At 45.6% G+C, this 11,991-nt stretch overlaps 1 protein-coding gene across 5 annotated transcripts in view; it reads left to right on the forward strand.

Annotated features, from left to right (window-relative positions):
- Positions 1 to 11,671, forward strand: part of LOC106596853 (rho GTPase-activating protein 29) — a 59,314-nt gene extending 47,643 nt beyond the window's left edge. For all 5 annotated transcript variants that reach the window (XM_082973229.1, XM_082973228.1, XM_082973231.1 and 2 more), the window contains 7 exons: positions 160 to 297; positions 433 to 752; positions 5,781 to 5,913; positions 6,915 to 7,094; positions 7,675 to 7,839; positions 8,002 to 8,163; positions 8,336 to 11,671. In XM_082973229.1, coding sequence (XP_082829355.1) covers positions 160 to 297; positions 433 to 752; positions 5,781 to 5,913; positions 6,915 to 7,094; positions 7,675 to 7,839; positions 8,002 to 8,163; positions 8,336 to 9,469 — 2,232 coding nt within the window. In that variant the 3' untranslated portion in view covers positions 9,470 to 11,671. The remainder of the gene's footprint in view (positions 1 to 159; positions 298 to 432; positions 753 to 5,780; positions 5,914 to 6,914; positions 7,095 to 7,674; positions 7,840 to 8,001; positions 8,164 to 8,335) is intronic.
- The last annotated feature ends 320 nt before the right edge of the window (positions 11,672 to 11,991 follow it).

Below are 11,991 nucleotides of genomic sequence, written 5' to 3' on the forward strand. Positions count from 1 at the left end.
GTATCTGGCCAGGGTATACGTGATGGTATCTGGCCAGGGTATGCGTGATGGTATCTGGCCAGGGTATGCGTGATGGTATCTGGCCAGGGTATATGTGCCTGACGGTGTCTGTCATGGCTGTGATGTTGATGAGCTGGTATATTGTGTGTTCTTGTCCAGGGAATCTACCGTGTGAACGGGGCTAAGTCTCGTGTGGAGAAGCTGTGTCAGGCGTTTGAGAACGGCAAGGACCTGGTTGAGCTCTCTGACCTCTCACCCCACGACATCGGCAACGTGCTCAAACTCTACCTGAGACAGGTGGGACAGTCTAAATTCAAATGGGGATAAAGAGCATCCTTGTTTTACACCGCTAAATCATTCTAATATAATAATGTACAACACATTTCCCAAAGATATTGATTGATTACTTGATTGATTTTATATCTTCTGTAGTTACCAGAGCCGCTGATCCTGTACCGTTACTATAATGACTTCATCGGATTGGCCAAGGAGAGCCAGAGGGTGATCATCGAAGAGAAGGCTGCAGCCAGGGCCCTCCAGGACCAGGGGCGGCCAGGGGGAGAACAACCCCGACCAGGAGGCACCCAGCCTGGGGTAGAGGGAGAGCAGCCTCCCCTGAAAACCAGCCAGCCTGGAGGAGACCAGCCCAGTATCAAACTCAATCGAGTCATCTTTAAGATTAGAGACCTGTTACGACAGCTACCTCCTGCAAACTACAAGACCCTACGCTTCCTCGTCGCACACCTACACAGGTAAAAGATGGGTATATACACGCACACCTACACACTACAGAAGCCTTTCCTCAGAGCTCACCTACACACTACAGAAGCCTTTCCTCAGAGCTCACCTACACACTACAGAAGCCTTTCCTCATAGCTCACCTACACACTACAGAAGCCTTTCCTCATAGCTCACCTACACACTACAGAAGCCTTTCCTCATAGCTCACCTACACACTACAGAAGCCTTTCTTCATAGCTCACCTACACAGGTAAGATATGGGTAGAAATGCATGCACAAAGGCACACACACACCAAACCAAGGTTATTGTAGTTTTGTGTTTTTATATTTGTTTGTATTTCTAATTGTTTTTGTTTTTTATTCCAAGTTTTAGTTTGTTAGTTTTCCGACTTGATTTACTAGTTTTATTTTTATTTTTGATAAAAATATTCCTATTTCATTTTGTTCTATAATTTAATTTCAGTTGTTGTGTTAGAGGCAGAAAGTAGCTTCTGCATGGGAGGTTCTGAGTAATTTATGTGTTTTGGGGAAGATGTCGGATTCTCTTGGACATTTCCCGATGCAAAACCTTTTGCAGTGGTTTTAGTGAAGGTAGATGATGTAAACTAGTCACTTGCAAAATGTACCTAATTAGAAATAACTTCTGCGTTCTCCCTCTAGCTAGCTAGCTACTAGTTTGTGTCTGCCTGGGATGTTGACGCTAGGGTAGCAAGCTGATAAGGCCGTGACGTCACTGGATAAGGCAGTGACTCTCTTCCCTGTTCCATTAGAGATGTATAAGAGATCATTATATGGAAATAACCCGTTTTTGCTATTGAGGGCTTCCACCATTTTTAAAGTAGTGGGGGTTTCCTATGGGTTGGGAGTGATCAGCCAATGATCAGAGAACATTGTCTTCTTCAAGTTGGTTGAAGCCTAGTTTGTAAATGTCTTTAAGCTATATCACCGCCATCTAGTGGCTACAATAAATTAATGACACAAGATTTGATTTAGTCCTCCAGCACTGCAGGCGACAGTATGTCACCGATATTAGTTTTAGACTTTTTCAAACATAAAAATAAGGAAATGTACTTATTTGTAAAGGTAGTCTCAGTGGTGTTGTCATAATGGCACAGATACAATGTTGTAATCTCAATATATATCTATGCCCTGTTCTGACTGACGGCAGGAACTTGTGCAGACAAGACGTGCCTGCTGGAACCATAGAGATATATAGAGGACTCTAGTGCCCAAAGCCAGTTTTAGCATGGGCAGCACCATTGAAGACTTTCACCATTTTGAAGTAGTCAACTGGGTGGGACTTCTTATGGGTTAAGGAAGGATCACATAATTCCATCCAGGTCATCAGGAGGGATCAGCCAATGAAATATACTGGTGAGAAAACTTTCCATAACTGTAGATGGCAGTAAATCACTAACCTTGGCTTTATACCTGTTCAGACAACACCCTCCAGGTGGCAGTGTGCACCCTTTCAGGTTTGTTTACCAACTCATTGAAGTTGTAGGAAAATAAAAATGGGCTACTTCAAAATGGAGATTGCCTTAATAGCCATAATCTCGCCCACCAGCCTCTGTCGAACGGGACTCGACTGGGAGCCAATGGCAGGAGTGGATAAAACAACCAATGGTTTTAATTGGCTGATCTCTCTCTGTCCATCAATATCGAGCTCAACCCTTAGAACTTCCCCCTTAGTGTGCTGCATCCAGAGGCCAGTATAGTTTTAATTGGCTGATCGCTCTGTCCATCACTATCTAGGACAACCCTTAGAACCTCCCCTTTAGTGTGCTGCATCCAGGGGCCAGTATGGTTTTGTGTTTGTGTGCAACTCGGTTAGCTCGTGCAATATGAATATTTTCTTTCTCGATAATAAACTTCCTATTCTCCCCAATTCACAGCTGCGTTTGTGGTAGAGTCCAACACTTTTTCACAAACTGCCAGTGGCAAGCCATCTCCCACAGAGATGGGTCCAAATCGCTCCTCCAGTTCTTTACAGTAGTCGTAGCGTTCTGAATCGTTGCCATTGGTGCTGAAAAGACAGAGCTTGCACTTTTTACTGGGATAGTGTTCTGCACAACCACGACATCATTCTGCCTTCGATGGCATGTCTTACCTTTTTCTATTTGAAGACGGTGTACATCGGGTTACAGGACGACTAGCAAGAGTTACGCTGACTAACTATTAGTATGAACGGTGATATCGAAGATGGTTTAGTAGTTTAGAAACTCTGGGGCCAGGTGTTCCTGCTACCTCAGTGGTTCAGTGGTTTAGAAACTCTGGGGCCAGGTGTCCTGCTACTTCAGTGGTTTAGAAACTCTGGGGCCAGGTGTTCCTGCTACCTCAGGGGTTTAGAAACTCTGGGGCCAGGTGTTCCTGCTACTTCAGTGGTTTAGAAACTCTGGGGCCAGGTGTTCCTGCTACCTCAGTAGTTTAGAAACTCTGGGGCCAGGTGTTCCTGCTACCTCAGTGGTTTAGAAACTCTGGGGCCAGGTGCTCCTGCTACCTCAGTGGTTCAGTGGTTTAGAAACTCTGGGCCAGGTGTTCCTGCTACCTCAGTGGTTTAGAAACTCTGGGGCCAGGTGTTCCTACTACCTCAGGGGTTTAGAAACTCTGGGGCCAGGTGCTCCTGCTACCTCAGTGGTTCAGTGGTTTAGAAACTCTGGGGCCAGGTGTTCCTGCTACCTCAGTGGTTTAGAAACTCTGGGCCTGGTGTTCCTGCTACCTCAGTAGCTACCTCAGTAGTTTAGAAACTCTGGGGCCAGGTGTTCCTGCTACCTCAGTAGTTTAGTAGTTTAGAAACTCTGGGGCCAGGTGTTCCTGCTACCTCAGTAGTTTAGAAACTCTGGGGCCAGGTGTTCCTGCTACCTCAGTAGTTTAGTAGTTTAGAAACTCTGGGCCAGGTGTTCCTGCTACCTCAGTAGCTACCTCAGTAGTTTAGAAACTCTGGGGCCAGGTGTTCCTGCTACCTCAGTAGTTTAGAAACTCTGGGGCCAGGTGCTCCTGCTACCTCAGTGGTTCAGTGGTTTAGAAACTCTGGGGCCAGGTGTTTCCTGCTACCTCAGTGGTTTAGAAACTCTGGGGCCAGGTGTTCCTGCTACCTCAGTAGTTTAGAAACTCTGGGGCCAGGTGTTCCTGCTACCTCAGTGGTTTAGAAACTCTGGGGCCAGGTGTTCCTGCTACCTCAGTGGTTTAGAAACTCTGGGGCCAGGTGTTCCTGCTACCTCAGTAGTTTAGAAACTCTGGGGCCAGGTGCTCCTGCTACCTCAGTGGTTCAGTGGTTTAGAAACTCTGGGGCCAGGTGTCCTGCTACCTCAGTAGTTTAGAAACTCTGGGGCCAGGTGTTCCTGCTACCTCAGGGGTTTAGAAACTCTGGGGCCAGGTGTTCCTGCTACCTCAGTGGTTTAGAAACTCTGGGCCAGGTGTTCCTGCTACCTCAGTAGTTTAGTAGTTTAGAAACTCTGGGGACAGGTGTTCCTGCTACCTCAGTAGTTTAGAAACTCTGGGGCCAGGTGTTCCTGCTACCTCAGTGATTTAGAAACTCTGGGCCAGGTGTTCCTGCTACCTCAGTAGTTTAGAAACTCTGGGGCCAGGTGTTCCTGCTACCTCAGTAGTTTAGTAGTTTAGAAACTCTGGGGCCAGGTGTTCCTGCTACCTCAGTGGTTTAGAAACTCTGGGGCCAGGTAGCAGGGGCCAGGTGTTCCTGCTACCTCAGTGGTTTAGAAACTCTGGGGCCAGGTGTTCCTGCTACCTCAGTAGTTTAGAAACTCTGGGCCAGGTGTTCCTGCTACCTCAGTAGTTTAGTAGTTTAGAAACTCTGGGGCCAGGTGTTCCTGCTACCTCAGTAGTTTAGTAGTTTAGAAACTCTGGGGCCAGGTGTTCCTGCTACCTCAGTAGTTTAGAAACTCTGGGCCAGGTGTTCCTGCTACCTCAGTGGTTTAGAAACTCTGGGGCCAGGTGTTCCTGCCATAAAACACTTTTCCAGCTCGATTTGGAGCCACGCCCCCCATAGTGGTGGGATTCGCTCAGAATTTGAATTGATTGTCAAGTCACTCAGTAAATCCATAATTTCTGTACCCCACACATACAATTATCTGTAAGGTCCCTCAGTCGAGCAATGAATTTCGAACACAGATTCAACACAGGTGAGGAAGGAAACTGCTCAGGGATTTAACCATGAGGCCAATGGTGACTTTAAAACAGTTACAGAGTTTAATGGCTGTGATAGGAGAAAACTGAGGATGGATCAACAACATTGTAGTTACTCCACAATACTAACCTAATTGACAGAGTGAAAAGGAAGCCTGTGCAGAATGAAAATATTCTAAAACATGCATCCTGTTTGCAATCAGACACTAAAGTGAAATTGCAAAAAATGTGTCAAAGAAATTAACTTTACAAAGTGTTGGGGGTGAATCCAACAAAACACATCACTGAGTACCACTCTTCATATTTTCAAGCATAGTGGTGGCTGCATCATGTTATGGGTATGCTTGTCATCATGAAGGACTAAACAATTTTATACAAGACATTGGAAAGATCTATAATTTACTCAAACCCACAGGCAAAATCCTAGAGGAAATCCTGGTTCAGTCTGCTTTCCACCAGACACTGGGAGATGAATTCACCTTTTCAGCAGGACAATAACCTAAAACACAAGGCCAAATATACACTGGAGTTGCTTACCAAGACGATGTTGAATGTTTCTCGAGTGGCCTAGTTACAGTTTTGACTTAAATTGGCTTGAATATCTATGGCAATACCTGAAAATGGCTGTCAAGAAATGATCAACAATACAACTTGACAGAGCTTAAATATTATTTTTTTGTAGAGCACTATCCCAGTATGTAGATTGGTAAGGAAACGGCTGTAACGTGGAATACATCAAGCAGTATCCCTTTCTGACTGTATATAGTCAACACCAATCTCTCCCCTCCCCCAGAGACAGATATTAGGAAATCATATCCTTCATCTGTAAATATTATTTTATATATGTATTATTCTTAATCTGTTAATATTGTATTAATATGTACCTCTTCTCTCAGAGTGACAGAGCAGGCGGAGGAAAACAAGATGACAGCCAGTAACCTGGGCATTATTTTCGGCCCTACGCTGGTCAAACCACGACAGACTGATGCAGAGGTTTCCCTGTCTTCTCTGGTTGATTACCCTTACCAGGTGAGCTCCTGTAAACTAACCCTTACCAGGTGAGCTCCTGTAAACTAACCCTTACCAGGTGTGTACCTGGAGACTAACCCTACCAGGTGAGCTCCTGTAAACTAACCCTTACCAGGTGAGCTCCTGTAAACTAACCCTACCAGGTGAGCTCCTGTAAACTAACCTTTACCAGGTGAGTTCCTGTAAACTAACCCTACCAGGTGAGCTCCTGTAAACTAACCCTTACCAGGTGAGCTCCGTAAACTAACCCTTACCAGGTGAGCTCCTGTAAACTAAACCTTACCAGGTGTGTACCTGGAGACTAACCCTACCAGGTGAGCTCCTGTAAACTAACCCTACCAGGTGAGCTCCTGTAAACTAACCCTTACCAGGTGAGCTCCTGTAAACTAACCCTACCAGGTGAGCTCCTGTAAACTAACCTTTACCAGGTGAGTTCCTGTAAACTAACCCTACCAGGTGAGCTCCTGTAAACTAACCCTTACCAGGTGAGTTCCTGTAAACTAACCCTTACCAGGTGAGCTCCTGTAAACTAACCCTTACCAGGTGAGCTCCTGTAAACTAACCCTTACCAGCTGAGCTCCTGTAAACTAACCCTTACCAGGTGAGCTCCTGTAAACTAACCCTTACCAGGTGTCTTCCTGTAAACTAACCCTTACCAGGTGTGTACCTGGAGACTAACCCTTACCAGGTGTGTACCTGGAGACTAACCCTTACCAGGTGTGTACCTGGAGACTAACCCTTACCAGGTGTGTACCTGGAGACTAACCCTTACCAGGTGTGTACCTGGAGGCTAACCCTTACCAGGTGTGTACCTGGAGACTAACCCTTACCAGGTGTGTACCTGGAGACTTATCATTTCGTTATCCAGTCTATGACCTATCAATAACTCTTGTAATGAAAAGCGCTATATAAATTAAATTTGTTGCCTGTGACCTTTACAAATCAAAATGATCACCTTAGTTTTTTGCTCCTTTATTTACTGATGACTTTTATCCTCCCAGGCACTGATGGTGGAGTTGCTGGTACGTCACTTCAAGATGATCTTTGACTTTGCCAGCACCGTCTCCTCTTCCTCCTCACCCACCAACACCTCCACGGCGGACCAGACCTCCACCCGACTCAGCCTTCAGGAGGAGCAGAGACTCAGCCGTCACTCCACCTCCCTGCTCGACATCAAGGAGGTGAGGAGGTCCAAGTGTCTTGAATGATTCAATCATTTCTGCAAAGTCAGACCCATTGCAGAGGAGATGAACTGGAGTCTGAGGAAACACACATCACTTTAGGGGTTATTTATTATATTAATCAAAGGTGGCAATTGTACTGGGCGGGTAAGGTTGTACTGGGCGGGTAAGGTTGTACGGTGCAGGTAAGGTTGTACTGTGCGGGTAAGGTTGTACTGTGCGGGTAAGGTTGTACGGGGCGGGTAAGGTTGTACGGGGCGGGTAAGGTTGTACGGAGCGGGTAAGGTTGTACGGGGCGGGTAAGGTTGTACGGAGCGGGTAAGGTTGTACGGAGCGGGTAAGGTTGTACGGTGCGGGTAAGGTTGTACGGGTGCGGGTAAGGTTGTACGGGTGCGGGTAAGGTTGTACGGGTGCGGGTAAGGTTGTACGGGTGCGGGTAAGGTTGTACGGGTGCGGGTAAGGTTGTACGGTGCGGGTAAGGTTGTATTTAACGATTGACCACCTTGATAAGAATCAATTGACTGTTTGGCTTTGTTTTGGGTCTTTGTCGTTCCTAACCCTTTTGCTTGTTTCCAAGCAGAGCACCAAAGTCTGCAAGAGACACTCGTCGGTCATCCCATCCTCTCATATCCTGGATGAGGTGAAGACAGGAAGGACAGGACCAGACAGGACAGGACCAGACAGAGAGTTAACAGCCCTGGAGAGACTCAACGGCGTTGGCTCTGCTACTGCTGGTGCTCCCAAGGTTTGTTTCTGAGTGAGATAGTCAGTTAGTTATGAAATGTATTTGACAGGGACAGTGCATATTAATCATCGTAGCAACATCAACAGGTTCAACATCATTGCTAAAGTGTCAAGAGTTAGGAATCAGCAAGGAAGCTAATTCTCTGTCTATTCTGTCCCATAGGTGCAGAGGTCTACCCTTGTGTTTGGCCGTCCCAGCATCAACCTCTCCTCCTCTACCTCCTCTACGGCCCCTCGGGTCCAACTTCGCTCCCAGCGATCTAGAATACTGTTCCGACCAATCAGCATGCCCTTGGAGCGCCAGCCCCTCCCCACCCCCTGCCAGGTCAACACCCATCACTTTAATATTTTTTTTTTAGGACAATATAATGGAATTGTCTTCTGATGGTTTTTAATGTTGTCTAGTATTGCTATTTTTTTTTACTGTGGCTGTAAGTATGATAAACCTACAGTATTTCCCTTCATGGGGATTAATAAAGTACAATCTCATCTCTCAGGTCGTTGAGAGAAACAGCCAGAACACCAACGACGCCGCCATGTTGGATCCTACCGCTGACTCCATCATGGAGTCGGCCGAGCCGGAGAAGGAAAAGCCTCGGATTGGTGAGGGGTCAAGGGTCAGTACCTATTTTATCACACCCTTCAATCCCCAGGCCGTGCAGCGTAAGACCTGGGACAGGAAGTACAAACACTACAATGTCACGCCACGCACCGCCATGATCGTGGCTAATTTACCGCCTGCCGGTACTGGCCCCGGAACACAGCCGACAGGGAAGCAGCCGACGATGTCGACACAACCGTCCGTATCTGGGCCGACAAGCTCTGCTCTCCCATCCAGTGGTAGTGTCGACACCATATTCCCCAACAGCCCTTACACGTTGTCGGTGAAGGCTGGCCAGACGTCCAGAAGAGGCAGAGAGGAGACTAAGGACAGGCCTAACTCTGCTGCTGGAGGTGGTGGTGGGGAGACTAGAACCTCTACCAACTCCCCCATAGTGTTCAGACAACCAAGGAATCTGCAGCCTCCGCCCGGAACCTTCTACAAGCCTCCTGGTTCTTCATGCACGAGAGGCTGGCCATCATCAAGTACCTCTGGGACCTCTAGCCCCATCAATATGTCCCCAACTTCTACTGTTAAAACCTCTTCCCCGACTTCCCCTACTGTTAAAACCTCTTCCCCGACTTCTACTGTTAAAACCTCTTCCCCGACTTCTCCTACTGTTAAAACCTCTTCCCCGACTTCTCCTACTGTTAAAACCTGTTCCCCAACCTCTCCTACTGTTAAAACCTCTTCCCCGACCTCTCCTACTGTTAAAACCTCTTCCCCGACTTCCCCTACTGCTCTCCTCCTCGCTTCCTCCCATTCCTCCACCATTACTTTCTCCTCTACCCCTATGGTTACCACCGCCACCCTTCAGACCTCAAACCTTCCCATACACTGTCCACAGCACTCGGTGGACAGCTCTGTTAGCGTTGACCCTGAGGTTGAGACCTCCGCTGACCTTTCACCTCCCCAGTCCCCTCCCCCCAGCAGCTCAGAGGACCTCAGCCCCACTGAGGCCAAACCGCTGCACCAAAGACTGAGACCTCGGCCCAAACCCAGCGCTCCTGGCGAGGCCCACTTTGTCTGAACAGTGATGTCATCACACGCAGCTGGGGACACAGAAAACAACGACAACAACATCGGCAAAAGACTGCCGTGATAATGGTCACGTTCCTGCCCGACGACAGTGCAGATGTGTGCCAGATCTGACGACGCCCGAACAGGTACTATCAGCTAACCACGTCATATGATATAAGCCGTCTGATGCCCAACTGCACAGTCCGTGACGTGGCACACAACCATAGGCAGTCATTACTTTACATCAACCAATCTCTTTCCTCCCTTTTGCGTGGCTCTAGGGAACAGGGGCGATTATTGGGGGAAAACCCAACAGTGGCAGTCTTGAATTACTGTTGACGTCTGTCTGTAAGCAGGAAGTCTCCCCACTGTGGATGATGTCATATTGCCGAGTCTACTTTTACAGCCAAAAACCTTTTTTTATATATGTGTGTGTGTGTGTGTCTGTAAATCATTTCTATAGTGTGTATCTCTGTACCAGATTGTATATTGGGAAAAATAACTATTATTTTGATGTCAGAAGGTGTGTGAAAGGTAGAACAGGAAAGTGTTACCTACATGTGTTTTAATATATTATAGTGTTGGGCCAGTAACCAAAAGGTTGCTGGATCGAATCCCCGAGCTGACATGGTAAAAATGTGTCGTTCTGCCTCTGAACAAGGCAGTTAACCCACTGTTCGCCAGGCGCTGAAGATGTGGATGTTGATTAAGGCAGCCCCCCGCGGCACCTCTCTGATTCAGAGGGGTTGGGTTAAATGCAGAAGACACATTTCAGTTGAATCCATTCAGTTGTACAACTTGACTAGGTATCCCCCCTTTCTATGTTCTATGATGAATTCAGAACAAATAAATGCATAAGCAGAGGCCGGTCCATCCTAATCAAATATACTTCTCAAAGCACTATACAGAATCCCACCATCTGCAATTCATTGAATTCTGTGTCAATATTGTGTTATGTCCTGGTCAACACTGCCTATTACATCTGTTGACCTGGTCAACACTTCCTGTTACATCTGTTTTCCTGGTCAACACTTCCTGTTACATCTGTTATCCTGGTCAACACTTCCTGTTACATCTGATTGTCCTGGTCAACACTGCCTGTTACATCTGTTTGTCTGGTCAACACTTCCTGTTACATCTGATTGGTCAACACTTCCTGTTACATCTGATACCCTGGTCAACACTGCTTGTTACATCTGTTCACCTGGTCAACACTGCCTGTTACATCTGTTTGTCTGGTCAACACTTCCTGTTACATCTGATTGTCCTGGTCAACACTTCCTGTTACATCTGTTATCCTGGTCAACACTTCCTGTTACATCTGATTGTCCTGGTCAACACTGCCTGTTACATCTGTTTGTCTGGTCAACACTTCCTGTTACATCTGATTGTCTGGTCAACACTTCCTGTTACATCTGATTGTCTGGTCAACACTTCCTGTTACATCTGATGTCCTGGTCAACACTGCTTGTTACATCTGTTCACCTGGTCAACACTTCCTGTTACATCTGATTGTCTGGTCAACACTTCCTGTTACATCTGATTGTCTGGTCAACACTTCCTGTTACATCTGTTGTCCTGGTCAACACTTCCTGTTACATCTGTTGTCCTGGTCAACACTGCCTGTTACATGTTTGAATTAGTTACAAATATATTCGACCTGCCATCTCATCACAAACTGTATGTTTTTTTTTTTTGGGGGGGGGGGTTCCAAAATGGAACTGTAACTTAAATTAAGTTCGTTTTCTCAATGAAATCATGTAATCAGTTCTTGTAGTCATGTTAGAGAGAAACAATTAATTAGTTCTATTGGGAATTAAATAAAAATGTTGTTTTTACTTGTACAATTAATTATACAGTGCAGGAAATGTTGTCATTTGTTCCTGTTCTGGATGTCGGGATTTGATTCTATCCTCGTGATGCACTTACTTACTTAATTCAGGTTCAATGTTTTTACAAGCTTTTTTATTGTATTTTTATTGTGCAGTGAATGGATTGAATTTTTTTTTATTTTTTTTTACCCATAATCCTGTTCAGATTAGCATCTGATACTTCATGTCACTTTTTTTTGTGTTTACCTGTTTACGTTTTATATCCGTTACTTCCAAACGGAACGTTTTGTTGCAGTGAATTATTTGTCAACGTCTTGTGACCATACAAAAAGACATGCAAAAACATCTTGCATCACATTAAAAGTATAGTTGAAACTTTACCTGAGTGTTGACATTTTGTTATTAGCAAATGTCCAATTAAGTCATTAACAATTAACATACAGTGCCTTCAGAAAGTATTCACACCCCTTGACTTTTACACATTTTGTTACAGCCTGAATTTAAAATGGATTAAATATAGATTTTTTTTTGACACAGGCCTACACACATTGTCAATTCATGTTTTTTTATATATATATATTATACAGATTAATTCTAAATGAAAATCTGAAATGTCTTGAGTCAATAAGTATTCAACCCCTTTTGTAATGGCACACCTAAATAAGTTCAGGACTAACATTTTTACTTAACAAGTCACATA

This window comes from Salmo salar, chromosome 03 (genome assembly GCF_965601325.2).
Source record: "Salmo salar chromosome 03, fSalSal1, whole genome shotgun sequence".
In the NCBI taxonomy this organism is placed as follows: Eukaryota; Metazoa; Chordata; class Actinopteri; order Salmoniformes; family Salmonidae; genus Salmo; species Salmo salar.